This window comes from Centroberyx affinis, unplaced genomic scaffold, assembly GCF_046629955.1.
Source record: "Centroberyx affinis isolate AG114_WGS23_722 - 3 ecotype Tasmania unplaced genomic scaffold, CSIRO-AGI_Caff_v1 ptg001151l_1, whole genome shotgun sequence".
NCBI classification, from domain to species: Eukaryota; Metazoa; Chordata; class Actinopteri; order Beryciformes; family Berycidae; genus Centroberyx; species Centroberyx affinis.
Genome location: NW_027279683.1, coordinates 14,342 through 42,303, shown reverse-complemented (window position 1 = coordinate 42,303; position 27,962 = coordinate 14,342). Strand labels below are relative to the sequence as shown.

Sequence of the window (27,962 nt, the reverse complement as noted above, 5' to 3'; positions counted from 1 at the left end):
CACCAGCAAAGAGGCCAAAGGTTTGTGGGTTTATTTATATTTATTCAGAAAAAAATGAATGTAAAGTTATTTCTAATAAAAAAAAAAAGGATTTGGATAGTTATGACAATATGCCCCGAAATCAATGTGACAACATGCCCCACCCAGGCTTTCCTGACAAAGGTCCCCTCTCTGAGCACAGAGCTTCACTAAATCATTCAAATTTATTATCAGGTTATAGCTGGCCCTTGCTTTTATGTGTCACAATGTATAATGAATGAATGAATGAATGAATTGACCCAGCCCAAAAAATCAATGTCCCCTTTTACGTTACTGAATAGAGCCTTTAGTTAAAAGGACGATACAACATGAAATGGATTTTATCCTCAGTAACATTTAAATCACACATATGGCAGAGTCTATTTTCTTTGACCGTACCAACAAAGCGCCCAGTGTCAACGTGAAGAGGTAATATACCTGATCTGATTTGAGCACACAATGATCATTTATTTTTGGTTAAATTATATTTTACATAATTTCCAGTAACATAATCACTATTATCCCCCATATCCCAGGCAATTGCATGGGTTGGTGGAAATTTGTGTACTCTAAGAAAGTATCTCATTGCTCCCCTTCACATTTAGGATGATTCTCATGTCCCCAAACCCCAGAAGCATAGTCCAGCACTGGACAAACACATGCATGATACAGGAAAGCCCAATATCTCTCAGCTCTTTAGTTTTACCAATCACTCCTCCTGAAGCTCTACTAGCTAACTCAGAAAGAACATCAGTACCCTTTATAAAATTCATATGCTCATCAAGATAGAATCCAAGATATTTACAGTATGTTGCATAATTCAATTTCTTTCCACCAAACTGGAACTGAAAATTATTAATATCTTCTACTGGATGTCTAAAATGCATTATGTATTATGTATAATTATTTTGATTCCTTTATAAGAAAAAAACTGAGAGGAAAAACACTAAGATTTTCATTAATTACTTTCAGCTTTTATGTTAGAGTGGTTTGACTTAGACTTTTGTATTCAACATAGGTAACCTCTTATTAAGAAAGTAAAACATTTTTTTAATTGGACTTTTGTCTCTAAAATATTCAGTTTCAGAACTAAAACCACTTTGACAGCTTACCCACGTGACAAATTGCCCGGCTCTCCCCTATATCAACGCGACTTTCATTTGAAAGGGGTTAACCTCACATGAGTCATGATGGACACCTCTATTTGTAGAAAGAAGAAGTAGAAAGAAGAAAACAGTTTTCTAATGCAAGCTCCAGCTTTATGAAGGCGTTCATTTCATCATCCATCTTCGGATCGATCCTGTTTTCTTACATGAGCCGGCAGCGCACCTGCTGTGCCAGGAATACGCATGGAGTCCACATGTTTTAGACTGCTTTGGTAAACCTAAATGAGGTGGTTCTGTGAAGGACCGGCAATGAAAGTGGACACCTAAACATACAACAGAGATACACACCGTGATCTCTGTACAGTAAGTGTAAGTAACATCAGATTTGTGTGATGATTGTTAATTGTTTTCCATTTCTCCCCGTCTAGACCGGTACTCTGCCCCGTACACGCTGCCTCCAGTGCCATTCAGCGCGCGCAGTGCATCATCCCGATGAATGGTAACAGACTGTGTGCGATTGCCTCAAAAACTCAAAAGCCACTCTTGGTTTCTTGCTTTCTGTCTTTCAGTCCGTCAGTTGAAGGCGAAATGGTTGGCCATGGACTTCGACTTGATTGCTTTAGACCCAAAATGCACTTTCTACGCAAGTCACTCCTACGTTTTATCCTTGGTAAGTGGCCAATATTAGTATACGCATATATTAGTTTAGTTTTGTTTGTAGCCTATGTGGTGTGCTGCTTTTTAGTGGTAATTAAAGGTTTTAAAACACTGTAGGCTATTCGAAGAAACCCTCCTAATGCATAGCACCGGTAAAGTAAATCGTAATATCCTTCTAAACTTAAGTTGAATTCAGCTTAGAGGGCTAAAGACTGTTTTTAGCTGTATGAATTTAATTTAAATCTGATCACCAGTGATTTACTAAACAGTGTTACATAGACTATTATGGGATATATATGATTCTTGGCAAACTAATTTTCTACTGAATATGTACTGAATGTGTGTACGATAAGGAGCGCACATTGGGCTACAGGACTTGGTAAAAAAAACAAAAAAAAAACAGTCATAGTAAGGCAGATTTAGCCTATTTTCTCCTAAATGATTCTGCTATAGCCTACCAAAGTCACGCTGTACTTTGTTCATATTCAAGGTTTGATCCTTGCTTGCTGCACCCCGCTCTGCTCTCTTGTCCAAGCATCTTCAGGTAGGCTTGTCTTACTTTTTTGTCTGCAGATTTTGGGTTGCTGATCTCATTATCACAGTGGTTCCTTTGTATTACCTCAAATAATTCAATTAATTTCTCAGCAGAATAGATTAATGACATGTTGCAAACAGATTGTAATAAGTTATAAATATTGTGTAGACCTTCTACTCTGCTCCTGCTGGCGGTATCATTTCTACTAAATACATCTCCACTAACTACAATACAATAAAGTTGAAAATTGTTTCATGTCTACAATGCAGCATACTAATTCAATTTTGCACCATATTCCAGTGAAATGCAAGCCTAGCACCATTTCCTCCTATGAGCGCTGTGGGACTTACCCAGGTAATGAAAATGAATTTGAGTCGTTTGAGAGAAGAGATTGGGGGAAAAAAACAGAAAAGCAGTGTCCATTTTCAGGAAAAAACATCTCATAGGATACATCTTGACCACTTTTTTTACTCCTAAACATTAGGCTGCCTGTCTTTCAGATGGAGTCCGTGATTTAGATTGCTTTCGTCAACAAAACATGGAAACTATAAGTATGGTATCGAGGTGTGTGTGGACACCTGGAGACCACACATCAAATACGACATACACACTCATCATAGAACAAGCGTAAGTAATACCAGGTTTCTCCCTGATTCACTTTTCCATTTACCCCTGCCTAGACTACAAGTACGTCAAATAAACCATAAACATACTGACTGCACACGCAAAACGCAACTCACCCACCCACCAACACTGTCTTCATGTGTTTTGTAATGACTTTTGATATTAACCATCAGGGCATTACTGTTATTACTCTGCTAATAATCATTTTTCCATAACATGTTGCTCCTTGTAGACACAAGCCCTGCCGAGTGTACGACAACATATCTGGGATCTCTCAAACTATCACCTTATTTGGAAAATATAACATGACCGTTCATGTTGTTGAAAAGAGCGACCCAAATAACTGCACAAAAGCATTTTTCAAAGGGTCACCAAAACACATGGGTAAGCTCACAAGAATTCATTTTTACAAGCAAGATTTATTTTTTTCTTTCACTTTGGTGTTAAAACTCAGTGATAGAGGTATGTTAAGGTTTGAGGATTTTTCCCATTTTAGTTCGATGTGGTCCTCCCGATAAGGTGACCTTCAGTCGCCATTCAAGGAGACTAGAAGTGAACGTGAGCTGGAGACAGCAGGAGATGAAAGACATCCAACGTTACTCTGTGAGATATAAAGCGCTGGACAGCTTGTCATGGAGCGAGGTCGGTATCCAACACACCCGCAAACACAAAGATGTATTTGAGACATTCAAATTTACAAATGCCATGTAAAATAAGCATCCTTGACACAGATTTTAAATACAGTGTAGAGTTTTAAATATATAGTTTCAAATATTGCTTAGAAAGCAAAGGAGTTACTCAACAATAATATCTAATATCTAGGTTAAAGTTTGGACAATGCCTCCTGGTATCCGTTGATTCCCATGTTGTTTACAGTCGCTGGTGCGATCCCAGGACAGGGAGAGGTGCACAGTGGGGAACCTCACCTCCTCACTGGCCTACGAGGTGCAGGTACAGTGCGTCTCCAACCACAAATGTTCACAGTGCCCATGGAGTGAAATCCACACTGTCCCACCAGGTCAGTGTGCCCTCTACTTGGTTTATTCTTAAAATGAAAAGGCTATTTCTAAATGTTATTCCATTAAACATGAGTGGGTTTTCATTGGGTCTATGTGATATCACACTTATCAAATAATAAACCAAATATTGTTTCCTTTTCTTCCAGTATATGGGACAGCAGGAAACACATGGCACTTTAATACTGAGATATACAATGGAATAGACTGGTGTGGTTTGTTGTTTCTTATATTAACTGAATAAGCGAGGTGTCTAATCAAGTTCTCTTTCAGAACTGACAGTGCAGCCTGTCATCCTCAAAGTAAAAGCTGCTGAGATTGCACCAAGAAAAGGATGCCGACTGCTCACTGTAACATGGAAGGTTAATTCTTTTACTTTATCTCTTACATTTTTTCATTTTTTTCATTTTCAACCATATCAAAGTGCTAGCTGATGTTGATCTGCGATCGGTGAGTTGTTTTATTGTGATCGCAAAATGACTGTTCACTAGCTTCCCGTCAGCGAGGGTTTTGAAGGCTACAACGTGACGATCGAGAAAGCGTCAGGAGAGGAGCCGTGTGACTGGATCCATACCGCTCGGCCCGAGGTCACACTGATCCTGTCCAATTCAGAATATCATCTCAACATCACTGCCTTCAACCGAGCCAGCACCTCCCCGGCAGCGAGCCAGACAATTCTCCCACAAGAGGGCATGGGTAAGGAGTAGGTACGGGGTTATAAGATTAGATAAAGAATAATGATTATACACAAATGAACTGCCTTGTCCCCGCAGATACGGGAGCCGGGAAGCTGAATGTGACATTCAACAGCAACACATCTTACACTCTGTCTTGGAAAGATGATCTCATCAAAAAATATTCCTGCTATTCGGTGGAGTGGGGCAGGAAAGGATATAAAGCAGCTTACAAGTCCTTCTTTGAGAATGCAAACAACTATAAGACAATATCCCTTAAAAACGGTGTGTAAATATTCCACATATTTCTGTAAGTGAAGAGATAAAATGGAGTGTTTCCCCACCTCTAAACAGCCCATTTGGTTGTTTAAATGTCCCAGATCCTTTTGAGCCGTACAAGAGATACAACATCGCTCTCCACACCAGACCGGACAAAGACCCCTGCAACCTGAAGCGCGTCAACGACAGCGAGAGCACTTATGGAAGGATGCAGGTCTATTTTACTGAAGGATGTGAGTCAGAGAGACCATCTACCTTTTGCTCATCTTAGCGTTTGGTTTCATAGCTTTATTGGAATAACGATCGACAGTGAAGATCATAATGAACAGGCCAATACTGTCCATCTGTTGTTCTGTTCCCCAAGCCCCCATCAGTGCTCCCACTAACATCAGCGGCCACAGTGTGATGCGGAACTCAATGGTGCTGCAATGGCTGTCTGTCCCAGAGGAAGACCTCAGAGGTTTCCTACTGGGCTACATCATCCACTACACCGAGTACGACCAGAAGGAAACAGAGAAAAGTAAGCACCGTCCACTCTTAAAGGTTCTATATGTAACTTTTACAAACTTTTTACATGTATAAATCATTTTTTATTGCCAATGTGTGAACAGGTTGTAACGTAACTTAAAAAATGAGACCTCAGCCGACTTTCTCCGTTGCCTGTAACAGTGTGTAAAGCTACATTCTATGTGAAGGACTCGGGCCGTTTTTTCCGGGAGACTCCAACGGATGTGACGTTATGCACGCTCCCGTGGCTAGTCTCTTCAGCTTCACTACTTCTATAGCTTGCTTGCTCGTAACGTAATACTTTCTGAGTGGATATGTTAGTTGGCTAGCTTGCCAAATCACTTCACCAGCTAACGTGATCCATGATACTAAGTTATGTAGCTATTATGACAAATAGTGTTGATTTTAGCCAACAATAAATGATGTAACGTTACAAAGCAAAGGTGTATAACGATTGCCTTCTACTAGCCAAGAGCGATGCAAGGCAGCGGCGCACACGGGACAAGTTTGCCTTCAGGGCTTTCTGGTAGAAAGCCTTAGGGTAACCCTAACCCCTACCCAAACCCTAACCGTGGATTTCTGTCAGAAAGGCTTTCTGGCAGAAAGCCCTGAAGGCAAACCTCTCCTGTGTGCGGCAGCGGCGGCCAAATAACGTTATCTAACTGTAAACAAAGCTATGCTAAGGTTAGCCAGCTAGCTGTAACTTAGCTATGCTGCATGGATCTGGCATTTGTACAGTGAACTACAATGCTGATTTACAGTAACGGTGAAATAAACAATGGTAAGCTGTAATGACACAGCAAGGTGAACTACAGTCATTCAAGAAATGATGAATACATATAGCCTACATATTCCGTGTAGTTCACTAACAGCGTTATTGCAGATAACAGCGACATTGCTGAGCCTCACGGTGAAACTATTGCTGTTTTCACATATGAAAACTGGCTAGCAAGCTAACGCCAACCTATAATGTTATAAATACAGCCAATGTAATGTTATCACCCGACAAAGTTCACACATAGTCACAGTTCCTCCTCACAAAAACACAGCACTGAAAACATACTTAACATAACTTCAATTAATAGCCCGAGAGAGAGAGAGAGAGAGATGGTCGAGCGAGCTAGAGAGAGAGAGAGAGATGGTCGAGCAAGCTAGAAAGTGAATAAAGAGAGGGAGCGGTAGTAGCGAGAAAGCCGGTGAATCAGAGAAATAAAACGTTATATTCTGATTGTTTCACAGCGGTTACGTTCTAAAGCACAGAGAGAGAGAGGGAGAGCCCCGTATCAAAATACCAGTAGCCTACCTTAGAAAAAAGATTTAAAAAAAAAAAGAAGATCAACGGAGAAATGTCTTGCTGCTGCTTCTCCTGAGTTTTGTTGAGCAAATTTGACAACTGACAGCTTGAATTTCAGGTCGTACTTTTTTCTCTGTGCCACCATGGCGATCAACATTTGAATGCAAGTAAAAAAAAAAAAAAAAAGAAACTGCTTCCTCATCTATCAACATGATGCCGGTCCATCACGTTCATATGGTCACTGTTTTGGCCGATACACAGGATGCTCACTCGCGCCTACGGAGTGCGGGCACACACGCGAGCACGAGCAACAGGATGCTGACTGCAGTTACCTTAAGGGCCACAGGTGTCACTAATAACAAGCAATTTATGAATCTTACAAACAGTACCTTTAAACTTCTATTCTTCTTGTTTCAGACATGTAATTTTTGTTAATTCATATATACAACTGACAATTATTTCACCAGAGGCAGCGTTTGCTTCACACCCGTTGACTGCAGTTGCATGCGGCCTTTAAATGCAGTTATTCTCAGTGGATTTCCCACACTCCGCCAGATATTTTTTACTGCGGTCCCGCAGTCTCTTGGGGTTTCTGAGTATTAAAGCAGAAGTGTCTCACTATCGAGTCGTATTTGCAGTAGAGCTCCACTGGTGAGTTTTGAGCTGTACTGTAATGGTTCATTGGTTTTGAAAACTGGCACTCTTGATTGCAGACATTACAGTGGATCCAGCGTCAAATAGCCATGAACTGGGGGATCTAAAAAGTGGAACAGCGTACCTGGTCCAGATATCAGCTTTCACCCGAGCAGGAGCAGGGGTGCGAAGCAGAGCAAGCCTCTTTAAAACGAATCCTCAAGGTTTACATATTAATCCAACAACCATTTTAACCATTAATATTTCATAAAAGAGAAGACAAATTGTAATGTCCTTTGAATTTCACACATATATGAGTTTCTGATTTTTGTTATTTGCATCAAAGGCCAATGAAATGTCCTCACCTTGTGTAGATCTCCTTAGCAATCATGCATTTACCGTCTTTATTTTCCCTCCATAGGTTATGGCATTCTAATTGGTGTTATCACAGCCGCTGCTGTTGTGGCCATTGTGCTGATATTTGGACCTCCATTGTTAAAAAGGTACAGCGCATCAGTCACTTTCAACAGCAGCTTGAACAAGATGTCGCTAATCTTTAATTCGGGCTGAAATAAAACCAGGAGAAATTGACTTACACCATATGATATGCTGTACATTATCACTGACAAGCTGTGGGAAAGCAAAGTGCACCTCCTGTTCCCACATGTGGTACTGTAAAAAAAAACTATCAAAAGTGAAAGTACATAGCAAAAATCAAATCACTCCTATGACTTTATTGACATGAGTAGAAATATCTGAAGTAAACACAATATAATTAAGGGGCTCTGAGTGTAGACTAAATGCAAATTTAATTAAAAAAAATGTAAACAAGTTAAGTTTCAAGTTTCAAGTTTTATTGTCACACCACAATTACAGCGAGTATAAAAGCGAGTTAAATTCTTGTGTGCAGACTCCTGTACACTGCAGTATAAGTATTAGAAATAAAATAGAAGAGAAAAATATGAAATAGTAAGTTAAAGTATAAACTATAAAATACATGTATTTGTATAAAAACACATGTCTATGGTCCAAACTAATGGTCCATCAAAATCTCATTTTGGTCTGACTGGTGCACATGGTTGAAGGTTGAACGTCACAATGGACCCAAGCATTATTTTGTTGTTTTTTTTCAGAGCAAAAGTGGTTCTTTGGCCAAGCATACCCAACCCTGGCAACAGCAATACAATGCAGAAAATAGATGGCCCCTATGAGCTGGTAAGTGTCTGTTTGCTTGAGTATTATTGATAACTATGTTAGATACCACCAGTTTGATCATTGTGGGTCCCGGAACCAAACACAATGTACAGCACCCAAGCTATTGCTACTAAAATCCTTATATCCTATATCCTAATCCTATATACTTTAAGCTGCTGTCTTTCAAAAGGAGATACACGGTTGCCATTTTTCAAAAGAGGATAGGCAGAACAGGTTTTATTCCCACAAAGACTCCTTAATAAGGAATTGCATATTTCATGTTTTTGTATTTTTCTTTGTTATTGTACTAAACTATAGATAGATAGATAGATATAAATAGAGGATTTCCATCCCAATGCACCGATTAAGTATTAATTTCTTGTTTTTTTCCCTCAGGAACTCCTAGAGCCCATCAACACTGAGAAGTTAGAGGAATGGGATACAAATAGTCTTCATATAGTTGAGAAAGGACCTGAAACTAACCCTGCTGGGTCATCATCACCAGCGTTACCGTATCCTCTGCATGACACAGAGGCTGAGGGAGACTCAGACTCTGAGCCGCCGTCACCAGATGTGACTTGCAACTGGTTCCAAAGAGACACAAGCGATGCAGCCGGAGATCTCTCACCTGGCAGCGTTACTGCTGCCACACACTCGGACACACAACAGAAAGACTTCCAAAGTTCTCCTTTTGCCTTTCCGAGTGACTATACCACCATGGAAATGTTCCAGCAGGCGACGCCTCAGAGCATTCCAGCGGCAGCGGTCAGTGAAGCTGTGGCGCTCCAGCCACAGGACACAGACCGGACCGGGACGAGATCAGGACTGGACTATGTACGTCAACATAGTACCAGTCCATCTGAGAGCAGCAAGGAGCTTTCCACTTTTTTGTAAAATAGCTTGGAATGGGATTACAGACCATGAAGAGCCAGGCCCATGGGATTAATACACACAAGGACTTTGTGCGGACCAGATAAAGATGGAACTGTAGTCTGTGAAGGTTTGGATCAAATTAGTCCCTTTATTACTCTGCTAGTCCTGAAGATTAATAACATCAGAAGTGATACCAAGAAATTGAATTAGGGGCTGACGAGCACTGTTTTGTTGTTGGTCAGCAGCATGGATTTGCTTATAAAAAGAAGTCATTGTACATTAGCTGGTACGCATCCCTGCATACATTTCTGTACATATTGTATCTTAATTCCATCTGTAAATCTGATGATGTGAATAGCTTATAATGCAAACATGGCTAACTGTGCCCTTGCTTACAGACTCTCAGTCCATTTGAGCACTTACAGGAGATTCTAGAGCAGTGGAGACTGTGTTCTCCACCCAGACTTAGCCCTTAATCACAGTTCCAGTCTCAAAGGGCTTCACATATGAAAACTTCGACCCTTAGACTCTCTATGAGAACAAGGAAAAGCTCCCATGAAAGTCTCATGAGGAAAAAATGTCAGTGACAAAATGGAACATAAAATACCCAGAATACACACAGTAAGAACACTAGGGTGAAACATCCGGATCTGGCGCAAGGTATCAACATAATGTGGTCACTATCGTCACTGTGTGATGATGATGGTGTAGTAGTGCAGGAATGTCAGCGCTGTCTCAGTCACCATAGACAACAACTATGACCGGAGGTGAGGAGGGAGAGTGGGGGACCGCTTAACTCTAACAGACATGCACCAAAATGAACAGGCGCACACAGACTGCAAAAAAACAGGACATATAAACTAAATTCCCATCAGCAGGAAGCTGAACTAGTGCTAACTAACTAGTCTGACCTTACTCTATGAAGAGACTGAGTCACTCCCAGTAATTGCGCAAAGCTAAGGTTGACCAAACGATAGTGAAAATAAACAGGGTTTTAAGGCTCGATTTAAAGACAGCAGTAGAATTTGTCTCTCTAATCGCAGCAGGGAGACTGCTAAAGAGAAAACTTCTGCTGCCAGCAGTTTTTTTGGACTGCTGGGATAGATAGGCAGCCAGTGTCTTGTGAACGGACTGTGCATGGCAGTATATACTGTATATGTTATATATTAGCACCTTTAAGTCAGATCTGGCATGGATTGGGAGCCAGTGTAGGAAGGATGTGATAGCCGTTATGTGGTGCGGTTTTGGTCGAGATTCTGGTTGCACTATTTTTGTAAGATTTTTATTTTTATTTTCTCAATATTTTTAGGCATTTTTATGCTTTATTGACAGAGATAGTGTGAGAGAGAGAGGGGACAGAGATAGTGTGAGAGAGAGAGGGGAGGACATGCAGCAAATGACCGTGGGCTGGATTCGAACCCAGTTACTGCGGGAAGGACTGAGCCTTATGTGGTACACGCTCTACTCAGTGAGCCACCGGGGCCCCCAGAGCTGATGATTTTTAAAAGGTAGGATTAGGGAAACCAGAGAGCAGGACAGGACAATTAATGCCAAGTCCAAATTACAACACTCTGAGGTCATATTGTTGTGGATGACGCAATGCGGTCTTTCTAATAGATGGGACCTAAACCATGAAAGCACCAATTCTCAAATACCAATGTAGTTTTCAACACAATCTAAGAACATTGTGGTTGACCACATTCAAAGCTGTGCTCAGGTGGAGCAGCAGCAGCGCTAAGGTTGATTCAGATCATTAGGAAGCAGGAAGTGCAGTTTCAGCAGTATAAAAACACTTAGAACCTTTAAGTGAATTAATAGCAATACTATATGATCAGATTTCTTGTGTAAGAATGCTGTTGCATCACTTCAGTACACTTCCAGGCACTTTTTGGCAGGTATCTGTACAATATGGTATGACACAGCACAGGAACCAGTGCAAAACAACTGAATGAAAAGTCTCTTTATTGGGTATCTTTTTTTGGGAACGTATCATGATATCATGTTTTGATAAAGATACAAATTTTAGAGGATCACTTACATACATCCAAGCTCTTCAAAACAAGAGTATTACCAAACCTTTACACCAATACTCTCAAACGCAGATATCAAGAGCACGCCCCCTCAGGAGTGAGCCCACATGGTTTCTACAGTATATATATGAATACATGGATATAAAAAATAAAATTCTTCACATACTTATTAAAGATGTCAGTTAATTGTGTCTGAAATGCCTTTTTACCAAACATTATCACAAGATATATTACCACTTCAAACCGAGGCCTTGCATATGCTTAAAAAAACAAAAACAATCTGGTCTGTTAAAGCCATACAAGTGGAATTTGGCTGAGAACGTCATTAAGTCTTAAAACCTTTAGCAAAACTAAAGCTTTCAAAATATACCAAGCTTTGACAGAAACTCAAAAACAGTGTTCTCAATCTGGGGCCAGATTGCAGATACTAGTTTCTTTTTATTCACCACATCTCTCAATAATGGCTTTATCAACACCAGAAATGACAAAAACTTGACAAGCTGAAATTTTTTAAAACAATAACAAAATTTGTGAATGTCCAATCTCTATTCTGCTATTAATTACTGAAGACAATAGTACTCGCAATACTTAATATAACTTCTTAATAGTTTTAGCCATACATCTCAGTCTACCTAAACAATAAATTCAGGTTGCATCTGTCAATAAGTCTCCATATTTTTCATTAGAATATTTTGTACAATCTGAGTCTAGGCACTTTTCGACTTGTCTGTGCTTGCGAGCAATTAGTTGACCTGTGAAATATCTCATGTTCAGCCTCGTCTAGATCGGCATTGTGAGCTTCGTTAGCCTGTCAGACATTTTGCACAACACCACCAGTTTACAGTATAGGCCAGTATTATATCAATGAAACAGTAAATAGATTTTGTCTCACGGCATTACATCAATAACAGGAGAGGGAACATGGTACATTGACTGTGATTTTGCTGCAACTACTAGTAACCAAAATACAAAAAGCTTAGCATGTAAAGTGTACACCCATAGAACAGAAACAGGAAATAAAGCAAATGTAGAGAAATGAGAGAAATCAAACTGTCCAAATATCTAAAAACCTGCACGTTCATTTGTTTTTTCATAATATTGTAGCAAAAATGGTACAACAGGGGTCTGCATTCTTGTAATTACAGCACTTCAAGTCGTGAAATCAAAATGGTACGTTATGTACGTAACCCCGGCTCCCGAGTGACGGGGAAAGGTGCAACACAGAGAATATGGAAAACATGTCTTCACAGACCCTGCAGCTGGAGTTTTTCTACAGTGACACCCAAAGGGAAAACGAGCATTTGATACATCAGGGGAAATCCTGTTTTTGTCTCGGCCTTTAGTTCATCCCTGTGGAGCATGTTACTAGGGATGTACCAATCCGATATCCGGTATTCTAATCGGACCCGATCTGGGTGAATTTTGAGGTATCAGTTTCAGCCACAGGTTGTTCGATCAACTTCCAATCCATTTCTAAGTGTATTTATTTAATTTCCGCCCCCCCACCAATCCATCTATGCAAATTGACAAAGTATTTGCCGTAAACGAGCGTCATCCACCGCTCAGCTGCACACAGCGGGGTAGCAGTCATGTCTGCAGTCTGGAATTACTTTAAACCCAAAAGCAGTCAAACAGCTAATTGTAATGTTTGCAATGCAAGTGTTTGGAGGGGTGACAGCAGCTGAGCTAATTACAGTGCTGCTAATTGAATCGGGTAGTTGGAGAAACACCGTTTGAAGGAGTTTTTACACATAGTAGCTCTCAAAAAGTCTGTGCCAAGACAGCAAACCTATGAGGACGCACTGTAAAAATTGGATAAATTACCCCAAAAAGCTAAAAACAGAACAAAAATAAACAAAAAACAAAAGAAGATTATTATTGAATTTATTGCACTGGATGACCAGCCCTTCTTGGTAGTGGAAAATGTAGTTTTGGCCATTTAATGGAGCATTTGGACCGACTCAGACGCTGCCGTCCCGCTACTGTACAACAAGGTTATGTGAACGCTACATTGCTTAAAAGATGTAATGCAAGCAATTACTTTGATTACAGACACTTGGATCTGCCCAATGTCACTGGTGAGTTGGACCACGCACTGGAATGAGTTGATTCAAGCTTTACTGTACTTTGAAGTGCAGGGCTGACAAATGAATACGTTTCCATTAATTACAAAAATATTGGATTCTACTCAGGATCAGCAGATACTCAAAATGTAATAACCCAGATCAGTATCGGAGACAAAGAAAGACCGGATCGGTACATCCCTAGTCGTTCTTCACTTCTTTCAGGGCACCTGGACTACATGTAACATACAGTTCCCTTTCATTCAGTACACTTGTGTAAAACAGAACATGGGAACATGCCATCACAACCACACCAAGCCCAGTGTAGCAGACTAAGAGACAAAAGGGTTGTTACACCCCATGATACCTCATATAGTATACTGTAGGTGGTGAGAGGCTGGTTTGTGTGACAGAGGGATCTCCATTCTTTTTACCCCTTAAAGTCTCGTACAACAAATGACCTGAGCTGGGAATTATAAGGTTCTTTTAATCAAAGTTGAGTTATCCATATTCTTAAACCTGCAGTAAGTGATATCAGACCTTAAACCAATCCTGAAGCTAATGTGTGCTATGTGGAGATTTCATTGAGACACAATATTAACCAATATCCACACAGCAGCCAGCTGTGTTGTTGTTTTCACCTCTTTTCTCAAGCTTGTTGTCAAATTCGCCCCGAGTCGTAGCTTTTCCTTTTTTTAAAACTAGCTCGTCTCCTCCCTCGCTGTTTGAAAGCGGCGCTCTCCCCCTCCCATCCCTGAAAAAAACTCTGGTAATAGCAGAATCAATGAAGCGAGTGAGAAAACCTGTTAAACTAGTAAACTTGTTAAACTAGTAAACTTGCTACCTATCTCTTCACTTGTCATTGTGGGACATGTAACCTTCAGCGGGAGAAAAATAACCGGCGACACTTCTCCATAGGTATGTTTAGCTTAGCTATTAGCATTTATGCACGGTCTAGGTTCGTCTTTGCTGTGCTTTATTTACAAATGTGTTGCAGTTTCTGTCGCCCTCTAGTGGTCAGAAAATCACTTATTGCAGCTTTAATCTTTGAATGTTGCTTCTGTGGTGTTATTTAAAAAACAAAACAAAAAAAAAACATTTTGGGGTTAAATATTTAAAAGAAAGGTCAATCTCAGAAACTGCATTTCAGCTTGGTAATATGAGGTTCTACTTCCCATCCAATCATAAACTTAATGTTGCGCATAAGCCAGAAAATAGGATTAAAAAAAAAAAAAAAAATTCATGATAATAATCAAGGGTAAGTGGGGATTTTAGGCTTTATCAAGGCTAATCGCTGGTTTACCAACAAACCATTATCCCTCTAATGTGCTAGCAAACACTAGATACCCAAGTCTAGCTACAGAGCCTAACATGAGATGGTCTAGAACAATCGTTGTTTTACTTAATGTAGTGATGAATCTATAACAATGCAATATCAACAAACCCCTGTCAACTGTTCACCATCCCAGTTAATGTACCAAAACTCTGGTGACACACTGAGTTATCCAGCTGGGTACTGAATGAATAGTCCAGAAACAGCATGTAGAGATAATGAGTAAGATGGATGAACACAGCAGAGGAGCCACATCAGTAAAAAAGGAAGAAAAAAGGGAGATCAAGAGAGAAAAAAGGCCAGGAAGAGAGAGTCCAATCCAATGCCAACACACAGTAGACAAGGAGTACCACAAAAATATGAGCAGAAAATTAGATTTATCTTACTATGAGACAAGAGAAGTCGAACGTACAACAACCTGCTGGTGAGTACATCGCTTAATTGACATTAGTTTTTAAAAGTGAAATCTGTTTATGAAGTGAAATTTCCTGTTTGGAAATTGACATTATGATTACCAGAGCTCACGATGTAAGGCTTAGGATTTAAAGGAGTGTAAATATGATCCAAATGTAAAATACGATACCAAAATTGGTTTGATGCAATCGTATCAGGTCTCCCAGTGAAGGTGAGGCTACCTCATTGTAAACCGTGAGATAGAAGCTTCCAGAACCAAAACGCAGATGTCCTAGGATTTTAATATTTTGCATTGAACGCACCATGTGGCTACAGGCCTTGCTGAGCTGTAAAGACAGAATTCACTACTCAACAGTTTTGCCAGCTGGTCTGTCAAAAATTTGACGCTCAACATCACCGACCCACACTCCAGCCTGAACCTTATAATTCCAATCTCACAAATAAATCAGACATGATTTACAGCACAAAACATTTTTTTTTATTGTTCAAGCAGATTACTGCTGCACATTGCTGTTTGAAATATGATGACAAAAACATTTTTTTTTTTTTTTCTTAAATGTTCTAATACAGTATTTAGTGTAAAAAAACTTGTAGCCTGAGAGGGATAAAAGGCTTTTTGGAGTTCTGAAGCGAGTGGTGAAGAGGACATTGGAGGGATGGAGAGTGAAAACATTGTTTGTGTTTGTCCATCATGGGAATGTCCATACAAGTCAGAGACAACACTACTATTAAAATCTGCTGCCAGTGGCTGGTAAGGAGCATCTGTTAGAAACAAGTACAAACTTAGTCCTTCCTGTGGGATCTCTGGCTGGGACGGCCATCATGAGAGTCTTTTGTTAGACAGTCTGGGGGTCTTGGGCAGGCGGACACTGGTGGTTCTGGGGGGGGGGGGGGGGGACTAGGACAAGTCTAGAGAGCTTCCCAGCTGGTTCAGGCTTGGAGGACTTGTCCCTGTCCTCGGGAACAACGCGGTCACTGGTTCAGACAGAGGGCCTAGACTTAACACCCATTACACTCCCTCGTATCCTTCCTTTCAGCTTACTGGGATATTTTGGGACTTAAGTTCACACAAACAAAGAATGAACATATACACTCACTGAGCACAATCCACATAAAAACATCATACACAAATGTTATTCACAGTCCATAAAATGAATCCTTTTGCACTTGTGACTTGGATGTAAATGGAAGTAAAAGGCATTGGAATAAATGCGCCTTCATGCTGATGCCGTTCAACAACGTACTCCTGTATATAAAGCAATATCAATCATATTTCGCACATGGAAATATTCTGCATGACACAACGTTGCCTGAAACTGGATACTGGATGCTTACTTCCAACATGAGCAATTTGCCTTGGTCACTTAATCCCACAGAGGCTTGAATTCGCTTGCTGGATATCGAGCAAAAAGACGGGAGCCTTTGCATGGTGAGAACAGTGAGAGGTTGAAAACACAAAGTCTCACAGCAACTGTGTTCTCATTTGTGTCCCAAATTACTCTAATTTTTTTTCCCTGTAATGATAAAGTTAGTATCATTATTTAAAATGTCATAACTTTCCAAAAGTTTAATGATGTTTATTTCTTTATTATTTGAGCGTGGGAATCCTGCACAATTGTCTAATGATCCACAAATGCACAATCAAATATGTATTCATTTATGAATACATATTTGGGGGGGGTGGCAGTATGTGATGACACACGAATGCAATTTTGATTGGAAAATATGTTTTAGCAAAAGATGGATTTATTCTGTCGTTTAATATTCATTTAATTATCCGTTTACATGTCACAAGTGATTTTCGTTTTTTTTTGTAGAAGAGCAATAACTTTTGTGCTCAGCGTTTATGTGGATTTGTGGTGCTCTGTGAGTGGATATGTTCGTTCTTGGTGGGACTTAAGTGCCAATATCCTCTCCATAACAGTAAAAATTGTTATGTTACAAGTTAAAAAGGCTTAATCTTGAATGCTGAATACTTCATGGGGTTAATAATGTCTGAATTTTTAACTGTTGCTTCTGCCATGGTGGAGTTAGTTTAGGCCATTTTCAATATAACAGCTGACCAACAGTAGCTAAATCCAATGCTGTCATGCTGGAATATCAGGCATGGGACAGGTGGGACTGTCTCCGCTGCACCAGGTGCTCATTTGCCCTTCAGGCGTGACTGAAAAATGAGTTCAGTTCTGGGGTCCATGTCGGCACATCTCCAGTGTTGCACGTGTTGCACGAGTGTACACTATTAAAGGGAACTGAAAAATCGGCTTGTTCAATGGGAGGAAGGGTTGATGAAAATACACCACTGTGCCTGACGACGTGTGTATCTGTGTGTGTGTGTGTGTGTGTATATATATATATATATACGCACGCACTGGGTGTCAGAAGATCTGAAGGGACGGGACTCATTTCCATGGCGCCTTTAACAGTCACTTGGTGCTGTCTGCACCCATGGATGCGTCCTCCTCAGCGTGCATCTTGTAGCTGCCATTGTGTTGGGCACACGGTGATGATGTCATGTCCTCGCTGGGCGTGGCCGAGTCTTCCCCGTCACTTTCGTAGTCTTCCTTTTCTTCCCTGTTATAGTCCCTTTGCACCTGAAACGACACAACTTATTCAGATGACCAGTAAACAAGACTGATCAGCAGCAGTTGTATTAGCTGTAAAGTGACATTTCAATATCCGTTGGAATAAATGACTTGAGTGAAAAAAGACCCCTAAATATATTACTAATAAAATAAACCAAAGCCTCAATCTGAATTTCCATTTACATCAAGTCAAGTGTACTTTTGTCCCAATGTGTTTTTCAGAGGAAGAACATGCAAATAAATAGTGAGAGAAAAAAGAAATAAAAACACAAAACAAGTGAAAACTAGCTTGCTGCTAGTTTCAAGCTCACCACCTGTTTTGCCTGTCAGGTTGACCAATATAACAGCTTCAAGTATCAAACCCGAGTGTATCAATTGTTCATCCACAATTTCCAATAATTCCCAACATCGAGGCTAAGCTGATGACATCACACAAATGACAAAAAAAATCTAGAAGACCCAAGGCAACCTGCTCAGGCCTGTAAATGACTTTAGTCTCAGAGGAGGTGAATCTAGAAGCATTCTCACTGCATGAGCCCCTCAAAAAAAGACATCAACAAACTCTCTCTTGCAATTCTAGAGTGACATTATGCTGATTATGCTTTAATTTCTAGATAGCAAATTTGAGCAAGGACATAGTAAGGACAGCTGCTCACTTGTCAGTACTAGCCAAGTAGCCGGAGCTACCCAGTGGTTTTTGGCCCGGTCTTTGAAGCAGCCTCTCCGCATGGCTTCAGCCGCTTAAGTGAAATTAAACGGATGAATGTTCAGACAAGGAATTAAACCGTGTTCAAACCGGGCTGCAGACCGGGACGTCTGGAAAAGTAGGCCCAGTCAATTCTCCGTTTTGGTTTTTCTGCCACCTGAAGCAGAGAGAGACATGCAGTGGGAACATTGGCTCCGATTGGTCGATTTAACAGCCAATCGCGCCGCTAGACCACTTTGCTATCGAGGGCCACAACAAGCATTTCTGATTTGTCAGCATTGTAGAAAAGGAAACCTACCTACCTGTCATCAATCTTTTAATGTTTAAAATTAAGGAGTCGAGGTATTATAGCTGTGTTATTTCACCATGATGGAATAATATGTATTGTCTGCGTACGAGTAACAGACATTGTCATGTTTTTGGATAATATTTCTGATTTGGAGAATGTGAAGCGAAACCAACACAAGACCAAGGACACAAGACAGGCAGCATTACCATCTAGTAAGACAAATTGGTATCCAGTTAGATCTGTATCTGAATAAAGAGACACAGTAGCTTGCCAGAGGTGTCATTTGTGTAGCGGAAGCCCTGGCTGACACTGCAGACACCTACACTGTGACATTTTGACACTGAACCACAATTAGCCTTCAGACACACGACCAGCTTTGAGAGTGACTGAAGAGGAACGCGAGAAACGTGTGGGATGTTCTCACAACTTTTACTTGCCATCTCTCACATAATAACTTTTTCTACCCGCATCAATTTCATCCCTTACATGACCTACACTGCACACATCCATATATAGACTACATGGCAATACTGTATAGACTCTGCAGTGCAACTCCAAGCGCACACATCTGCATGAGCGGTTTCTAGCGGTTTCCAAGTGGAACATTTGCTCACCTGTCTGCTGATTGTTATCGATGCAAAAGATGAAATGTGACGAGTCTAAAAGGCGTCATCTTTTATCTCAAGAGCATTCTGATACGATCTTTGTAGGAAACCTTTCAAAAGTAGGCCAGAGTTCACGTGTTTTATGATGTCTCCATCATAAAAGAGAGAAGGGGAAACACAGAGAGGAACAAGTTGACCATGCTCTCAATTTTTTCTGAACTTATACGAGTGCCGAGTACTTTATTATGTAGATCGGCTGAGCGACCCTCAGTGACCCTAAAAAGAGTAACATATTGCAGCTGTTAATGTGCAGCACATGCCCAGTGAATCTTTTGAACACAGGCTTCAAAACACATTTTTAATACCACCAGATGTTGAATACACATGCCTAAATATTACTTTAGTTTCAAGCACTTGACATATGACATTAGATCATTTTAGATTTTTACATTCAAAGACACCGTTTAGTCAAGACTTGCAGATTCTGAACATACAAGAACTTTCATTAGCCTCAAGTGGCTCAAGAGTGGAGAGATTATCAGATTAAAATTTGAACTGTGTATTCATAGGATTGTCAGTTATGTTGTACCAAAATATGTCATTATTTTTCTCTGGTTAGTGATGTCCAGAGTTATCCCACTAGAGGGAGCAGCACTTTCTGGAGCTCCTCTGAGTGCTGCTGCACAGTGGCAACAAAGCTGTTAACCCTTTGTTGTTGCCAGACCAGTCATGATATAAGAAGACTATGTAACTTTTTACATACATTATATTCCTCCTTAGCACAATAGCATACCCTTCATTTGTGTTTTCACTTCCTCTGTTTTTCTTCTCTCTCTCTTATCGGCACCTGACCAGTAGTGTGGTTTGGACATCTTGCCGTGATTCGATTCGGTATGATTGACAGTTTGACAGGACCTGTGATTGGCTGACTGCTCTGCTCCATCAGATTAAGTGAAGACGTGCCACTCTGCTCTCTATATAAATGTATTTAACAAACTACACAATTAATTTCATTCCATTGATGTTTTGGACACGAATGCCTTCATCAGAATGTAAGCCATTACATTCTTTACAATTGACCGTTGTGGGGAAAGGCAGCGTGTTCACGTCGAGCAGAGTGTGAACACGCAATGTGTGGGTGTGCACAAGTGTGAATGCTTTCTAAAACGGTGGATTTAGTGAAGACTTTCGCTACATATACATGTAAATACAGGTCTTTTGGACTCACAATGCAACCATTTGGCTTTAGGACACTTGAATTAAGATGCACAAGCTACACTGAGAAATTTTATAGTAATTTTTTTGCAGTTTTTGGAACTCTAAAGAACCAAGTAGAACCTAGAACCAATTCCCACCGGTGTTTCCACTGATGAGGTTGAGTAGATAATGACAAAATTTGCATTTTTGGGTGAACTATTCCTTTAAAGCATCTGTATCGGGACAGCTTAAGTTGGCAATCTCAGTATGAGTATTTGGGAGCTGGATCAGCGCCGACTACAGTACTACAGACACTTCAGTGCACCTCTACAGGGACGTTTGGGTTAAGTCAGAGATTCCTAAAATAATACCTTTGTTACCTTCACGGGTTTAGCCTTGCGGTTCATCCTCTCCTCATCTTTGCGGCTCCTCTTCCTGGATGTGGACCGGTCCTTTCTGTCCCTGCTGCGCTCCCTCCTCTTGTCTTTCTTGCCCCTGGAAGAGGCCAAAGAAATCAAGTCAAACGTAAGACTCTGCCAAGGCCACCAAACGCCTCTGGGAATAATAAGTGGTTGTTAATCCATCTAGTACGGGTCGGATGGAAGGAAACGGTTTGGTAAGGCAGGGTGGAGATGTGCTGGGTTTTACCTCTTCGGTGAGGGTGATCTAGCTTTCCTCCGGGGGCTCCTGGACCGATCCTTGCTCCTCCTCCTGTGGCCCCTGATGACGCCACATTCATTAGATTAGGTACATTTTCTGAGGAAAACGTGAGTGTGCTCGCTGACAAAGCAACTCTGTGCATGTGTGCGTGCGTGTATGAACAAACTGACTTAAAAAATTAGGGATGCAAACACATCAGGGGTCAAAAAGGTAATAAAAACACAAAGATGCATTACAGCTAGTGGGGTCATGCTCCCCAGAGAGAGTTTTTTTTTTTTTAATATGTGTTTTTTTTAGGTCAAGTTAATGTCACTACAAAACTACATGTGTATCACTTTGATAAACAATTCCACGTTGTTGCTTTGAGACATCCATTCGCTCCAACAAATATTCCCACACCAAGTGAACGCAGCATACGGCCTCATTCACCAACAGAGGGCATTCAATGTTTTTTATTGCTTATTTGATATATTCCTTTTTTTATATACTGCTTATACTCTTCTTTTTCTCCATTGACTTCTATTACCTTTACTGCTGCAACCCTAATTTCCCCCAATATAAGTGTGATCTTATCTTAAAAGAAATCACAATGTTAGGGATCAAGATTCAGGCTGTGTATATTTCTGCTCTATGAATTTTTCAATCTTTCACTTCAATGACTTCAAGGCATTTCCTCAAATAGTTCAGTATTATATTGTAGTTCAGCCATACCTGGAGCGACTGCGGCTGTGCTTCCTGTCTCTGGAGCGAGAGCGCCTCCTGTGGCCGCTGCGGGAGCTGTGGGAGTCGCTCACCTTGGGCCACAACCTCTGAGACGGCTTGCTCCTGCAGGGGAGGAAAACCACGTCACCGAAAACGACAACAAGCGTATCGGGCGTGTCATCTGACGTTACAAAGTTACAAAGTCCAGAGGTTCCTGTTGAGGCTCAGTACCTGTGTTTCGATCGGGACCTTTTCCTGCGCGTCCTCGAGTGCGAGCGGGAGCGGGAGCGCGTGCGGGACCGGCGCGGCCTCCTGGAGCGACTGGGGGAGCGCTTCTTCTCATCCGCTAAAACGAGAGCGGCAGTGTCAGAGCTCAGATCTGCGTCGTAATAACCCCCACGCATGCAGCAGACCATAACAGACGGTTTTGTACCTGGTTCTATGGCGGCCGCGATGGTAGACTGGGCCTCCCTCACCCTCTTCATCACGCTCTCCAGCTCCTTTGCAGCAGCCTGCGGCGTCAGCTCCGGGGGCTTCACTATGGCGTTGTTGGAATGATTAATCCTGGAAAACAGCAACACAATCCCAGCTGACACCGACAGCGGCTTTCACACTCTCAAAAACAACACGAATCACGACAAGAAACGGCTACATTTCTCTCCGACTGAACTGCCACTATTGTTTGATTTACAATGTCTGATGCTGGGATCGACTGTGCTGAAATAGTGGAATGCGTACTTCAAGGGTCTGTCTCCAAACATGACTCCGTTGAAGGTCAGGGCTCGGGACACGGAGTCCTGGTCAACGAACTCTACGAAGGCGAAGCGCGTCGGCTGAGTCTCGTCTCCGGCCATCCGCACAAACTTCACATCTCCCACCTGCTTGAAGAACTCCAGCAGCTGTTCTGCAGTGGTGGTCTATGGATGAAAGACAGCATGTTATAACCACAGCATCACGCCAAGAGCCAGTCACTGTTTTGCAGATGTAACCACAAGAAGATATGAGAGATAATCAGATGGGAATATAGACAGATTTGGCAAAAACAATTCATCTTTCTGTGAAGGAAACATATGATACGTTTCGGACTAGAAGAGTATATCTGATCCAGATTCAGCGTTTGCTACCTGTGAGTTCAGGTTGCCGACATAGACGGTCCTCCTGATCTCATCGATTTTAGAGGGATCCACATTCCCCATGAGGGGGGGCTGGGAGAGCGCTGATGAGGATGACGACGATGCCGCCGAGTTGTCCAGGACAGCCGACGGCCGATTCACTATGGGAAGGTTCAACTGCTGGTGTAACGCAAAACACACACACACACTTCATGTTAAACTCACATGACAGGCACAGGAGACACTCAGAAGAAGAAGAAGCTCACTCACATTCTGAATGGGAGCTGGAGTGGGAATTGGTAGCAGTCCCCCACCAGGAATCAGACTGGGCACAGGGGCGGCCGGGGCCAAGAGCGACAAGGCCTTGGCCTCCTCCGGGATCTTCCCTGCAGGACAGAAGCAGGTGTTGGTGAAGGCAATAGAGGGACTTTCCTCTCTGTCTCCTCTATGTCTGCACAATTAGCCCACTGTATTCTAGAGAGAAAGAGAGCATAAACTTCCTCACACAGCCTACAAGTGTTCTACAGTCTAACCATGGTATACTGGAGACCGAGCATCCTTACTTTGGTTTCATTAGAGTTAAACATTCTCCTCAGTCAATCTGAATTATTATTGGCAAAGAACTTCAAAAGTCTTTTACTTTTTTTTTTTCTCACAAACAAAAGAAAAACAGATTTTGTCCTTGGTCTCTTTTCATAGATCAAAAAAAGAAAGAAAAAAACAATGCAGAGAATGAGTCAACACTTTGATGCATGGGTCACCTGTACTGGAAACATATTGGTCATGAACCATACGATATCAAGCATGGGCGCTTTTCCGTGGGGGGGGAGGGGGGCGATCGTTTCGCAGTGTTGGAAAGGTGTGCAACACAAGACAACCCCAATGGCTGCATCACTAATAGCACACAGGACATCAAATACAGAAAAGAACAACAATTTTAAGAATTGTAGGAAATGTTAACCAAAAAAAAAAAGAAACATCGAATTAGGAATCTTTCTCATCTCAATCCTGATTAAATCTGCTGCTTTCTTGGTGGAGAAGAGAGGTGTGTTAAAGAGGAGAGCTTTACACTTTGAGTTGGCTAGCACTTAACATTATGCATGAGGATGCACCAGACTGATAAAGAAAAAACATAACTACAGATTCACTTCACCATAAGCTGGAGGCACTGAGTATGAATTACCATATCTGTAACACGACAAGTCTGCTTCCTAAACACTTCCAGTGCTAGGAAATATATTTCCAAACATAATAACAACGCAAAGCATTAATGCCTGTGTCACAACTGTCCAAGTCAAAAAGATAATGAGGCTTAATGGATGGTTTCTTAGCTGCTAAAGATCCATTTCAAAGCTGCAGTGCACAAAATGTGAGGGAAAACTCTTAAACGTTGATTAGAATTTACAACATACTTTGTCCAAATGAGGGAGAGGTTTTGTTATTGGGTCTCACGCTTATCATGACTAGCCCCTCAACTATATCAACAAGTGTAGGAGACAAAGAGAGTAAAGTGTTAGTCATCTTCATAGCACCCCATGTGTGATACGCATCCCACCGGTATGCCGTAGCAACCTGGACAGAACCCAATCACACACAAGTTGCAGCTGTAGAAGCAGAGAGAGAGAGGGGGGGTGGGGGTTGGACAAAAATCAAAACAAACCAAAATAACAAATATAAAAACAACGCTAGAGATAGGCAATACTGTAGTTTCTAGATAGAGACAGCAGAGAATGGACAACATGGGAAAGTATGAAAGGAAACAAACCAAAAGAAAAGAAAAATAAATAAAAAGAGACAAGGTGTCCATCTTGGAAGGTTCAGCGGGCTATTCTCCTGGTCACATTCCCCCCTTGAAGGCTGCGTTGGCCCGATCGGGGATAGTGGCTTGGAAAACAATGCCTGACTCAGGCTAGTGTAGTGTAACAGCTGGGCCAGTCTAGTCATCTGATATGCACACATAATCACACAGAAAAAACATACAAAACCAAATTAATAAACTCAGTAGCCATCCAGCACCAAGTCACGTGGACAAAAGCATCAAGTTAGAGGCGATATTATTTTATTTTATTTTTATTTAGCTATACATAAGGGAACAACAGTGGCACCAAAAGAGAGGGAAATTTAAAGGGGAAAAAAGGCACCAAAAATAAGATGAAAAAGAGAGAAAAAAGTTTAAGTTAGCTGTATTGCCATGTACTTATTTTACCATTTTCTTAAAACGACTAATCACTATTCTTTATGGAAAAAAAGAAAACACCAAACACTAGCTACTAGTTTCTTAGATCCCAGTGTTTACAGTGGTGTAAGCCCATGTATATTACTGACAATTTGTCTTGAAGCTTGAAAAAAAATCAAAGTAACTAGAATTAATGTTTTCTACTGTTGAAACCACCTTGTGTCACCAAGCACAGCAACCTGAACTATAGCTGATACTATGACTGTGTGCAATTAGGTTTAAGTGAGGTGATGATACGACCTGTGAATGTTGCAGTTTCTCTGTGTCACATAAGGTTAAATATGAACTCGTCAATGGCATAAATTGGCTTTATTTCGATGTGTGTGAGGGGGGTAAATATCCCAGAATTCATCCCAAACAGAAGTGAAGGCTGAATTCAGGGGGAAGGAGGCCACAACAAGTCCAGTGAGACAACCCTAAACATCTTTTCATTGCACTCACCTTCCGCACATGGCACTACTATCAGAGCTCTGTCAATAAAAACAGTATTGGTTAGATGTTGCGCCACACCAACACTGGAAGGTTCTCGATACTTTATATAGCACACTTTGGACGAGAAAGACAGAGGCGCATTGCTGTGAACGACAAGAGCAGAAAGGACAGTTATTAATTACAGCTAGTTCACGCATGAGGAATTTCCACCAGGCTTATTTTTCATGATTATCCAGAGTGGGAAAGGGCCGCAGAGCCAGGCTGTTGCCTTATCAGACATGCCCAGGTGGGCTGCGCTTACTCCGGCGGGTAGAGCCGCAGCTCCTCGATGTCCCCCAGGAAGCCGAACAGAGTGCGCATCTGCTCGCTGCTCACGGCTGAAGACAGGTTGGTGATCTGGACGACAGCGGTTCCCGGTATCCCACTCATTTCGCCCCGGTGATAAAAAATAAAAAAAAATTATAAAAAAAAAAAAATCAATGAGATGAATTAAAGAGTGGTGTTTGCAGGATATCTCGCAGTCATCCCAGTCGGCGCGCTGCAGAAAGTATCCAGGCAGGCGAAGCGAGAGGTCTCACTCCCTGCCTTCTTTCTCTGCTTGTTGTTATTTTGAACGGCGGCTGGCAACCGACCTGCAGGTGCACTAGCGCCCCCTACGCGGCTGGAGTTTGTACCAAAGACTTGCTACATTTAGTAGAGGAACTAAGGCCCCTAAAAGTTGAGATACCCCTACCCGAGGTAGAACAAAGCACAACCATGTTTTTTCATAACTTTAATATGTCTAGTTTTTGAAATGGATGGTTGTATAAAGATATTTTACTGCAAAATTAGTTTATTTGGTTGATGTTTGGATCCTCCCCAAAACCGAAAATAGTGAAAATTTAGGCTTCAATAAAGCAAAGATTTCATCAATACCTTAGTCCATCTGTGAAATGTATACACTTAAACACAAATGAATTATAGGCGGAAATTGAATAGGAAATTAAAAATCCAAAAGGTATGTATATATATGTCTGCCATTATTAAAATAAGGAGACCAATCACCAAAAAATTTCATTTATATGTACCAAAGACTGTTATCTTATCATAAAAGTAGGTTATTTGACTATTCACTTCACCCTCTGATGTCACCAGCCCCTAACAGGTAACTAGTGCAGCCAGCACTTTAAACAGACAAATACAATGGGGCCCTATTGGTGTAAATGTGTGTGTGAGAAGGACACAAACCATAGATTAAAGCCAAAAACTACATACATTTAATGCAAACAGGTTCAATAGACATTTCTTTATCATTTTAAAAACACTCTTTCTATATATTTTAATGTTTTCTTTGAACAACAATGACAATATACTGCATGATGATAATATGAGCCAACAGGCTGCATGACACAATATTTTCCAAATGATTTAACTGAAAATTTTGACTGAATGAATTGGAAAAATCAAAGATGAATCATAGATTGGCATAATCAATTATATACAGTATAGATATACACTGGGGTCCTCCTAACAGATGCCCTAACAGAATTGTGGATGACGGCATAGTTGCACCCTAGAACTTAAAATGTTGGGTCACATTGTATATCTATACTGTATATAATTGATTATTCATTTAGGATCCAATTTATCATTCATCTTTGATTTTTCCAATTCATTCAGTCAAAATTTTCAGTTAAATCATTTGGAAAATATTGTGTCATGCAGCCTGTTGGCTCATATTATCATCATACAGTATATTGTGGTACAAATGCACAGAGAGAAAAGATATCAAGCAGATTTGGAAGTCTGGCTCCGCTCTCTGCCACGCTCTCTGCCACGCTAGATTCTGAGCATTTTTAAGTATTTTTAAGTTTTAAAGTGTGATCTGAGTTCGAGTTTTATGCTAGTTTAACCACGCTAGTTTCAGAGCGTCTTTTTAACGGTCAGCTGTTAACTGAGAGGAACATTGTGGAGAGAAACACATATCAGACATGGAAATCAGCGGTGAGGTGGACACTGAAACTGAACTTAAAGTCGAGATGAAATGAAAAATGCATTTTTAACCCTTTTAGATCACATCCCCAGTCGTATTGTGCACCTATTTAACAATATGTGCCAAAAAATTTTAAAAAAAATCAATTTCTTTGTATTCTTATATCAAAATCCAATCATGTTTTCTTCCTGTAAAACAAAATATGCCGTGTGCTTACGT

General features: G+C 41.0%; 2 protein-coding genes across 5 annotated transcripts; one reads left to right on the top strand and one right to left on the bottom strand.

Annotated features, from left to right (window-relative positions):
- The first annotated feature begins 1,363 nt into the window (after window positions 1–1,363).
- On the top strand, window positions 1,364–14,398 carry LOC139648063 (interleukin-31 receptor subunit alpha). The gene is made up of 17 exons (XM_071524120.1): window positions 1,364–1,493; window positions 1,694–1,794; window positions 2,272–2,325; window positions 2,617–2,670; window positions 2,817–2,943; window positions 3,173–3,324; window positions 3,437–3,582; window positions 3,817–3,958; window positions 4,230–4,318; window positions 4,448–4,652; window positions 4,730–4,915; window positions 5,011–5,142; window positions 5,274–5,429; window positions 7,424–7,567; window positions 7,765–7,846; window positions 8,477–8,558; window positions 8,934–14,398. The coding sequence occupies exons 2-17, from the start codon at window positions 1,713–1,715 to the stop codon at window positions 9,429–9,431; spliced, it is 2,331 nt and encodes a 776-aa protein (XP_071380221.1). The 5' UTR covers window positions 1,364–1,493; window positions 1,694–1,712; the 3' UTR covers window positions 9,432–14,398.
- Window positions 14,399–14,463: 65 nt separating this feature from the next.
- Window positions 14,464–26,318, bottom strand: srek1 (splicing regulatory glutamine/lysine-rich protein 1). Of its 4 annotated transcripts, none has more exons than XM_071524122.1 (11): window positions 26,073–26,318; window positions 25,781–25,914; window positions 23,374–23,489; window positions 23,116–23,283; window positions 22,730–22,908; window positions 22,425–22,555; window positions 22,223–22,337; window positions 22,001–22,114; window positions 21,278–21,349; window positions 21,001–21,124; window positions 14,464–17,841 (listed from the first exon to the last, which is right to left on the bottom strand). In XM_071524122.1, the coding sequence occupies exons 1-11, from the start codon at window positions 26,198–26,200 to the stop codon at window positions 17,674–17,676; spliced, it is 1,449 nt and encodes a 482-aa protein (XP_071380223.1). In that variant the 5' UTR covers window positions 26,201–26,318; the 3' UTR covers window positions 14,464–17,673. The 4 variants fall into 4 exon arrangements, with proteins under 4 accessions (XP_071380223.1, XP_071380224.1, XP_071380225.1 ...); XM_071524123.1 differs by having other exon boundaries at window positions 23,116–23,280; XM_071524124.1 differs by lacking the exon at window positions 26,073–26,318 and adding an exon at window positions 23,865–25,047.
- Between the last annotated feature and the right edge of the window lie 1,644 nt (window positions 26,319–27,962).

What these genes read in the sequence shown, in the direction of transcription:
- LOC139648063 (XM_071524120.1), top strand. Translation starts at nt 1,713, where the DNA reads ATGGTTGGCCATGGACTTCGACTTGATTGCTTTAGACCCAAAATGCAC. An exon ending in GCGCTGTGGGACTTACCCAG is followed by an intron (nt 2,671 to 2,816) that starts GTAATGAAAATG and finishes CCTGTCTTTCAG; the next exon opens with ATGGAGTCCGTGATTTAGAT. An exon ending in GACAATATCCCTTAAAAACG is followed by an intron (nt 4,916 to 5,010) that starts GTGTGTAAATAT and finishes TAAATGTCCCAG; the next exon opens with ATCCTTTTGAGCCGTACAAG.
- srek1 (XM_071524122.1), bottom strand. Translation starts at nt 26,200, where the DNA reads ATGAGTGGGATACCGGGAACCGCTGTCGTCCAGATCACCAACCTGTCT. An exon ending in AGTAGTGCCATGTGCGGAAG is followed by an intron (nt 23,490 to 25,780) that starts GTGAGTGCAATG and finishes TCTGTCCTGCAG; the next exon opens with GGAAGATCCCGGAGGAGGCC. An exon ending in TCGGCAACCTGAACTCACAG is followed by an intron (nt 22,909 to 23,115) that starts GTAGCAAACGCT and finishes TTTCATCCATAG; the next exon opens with ACCACCACTGCAGAACAGCT.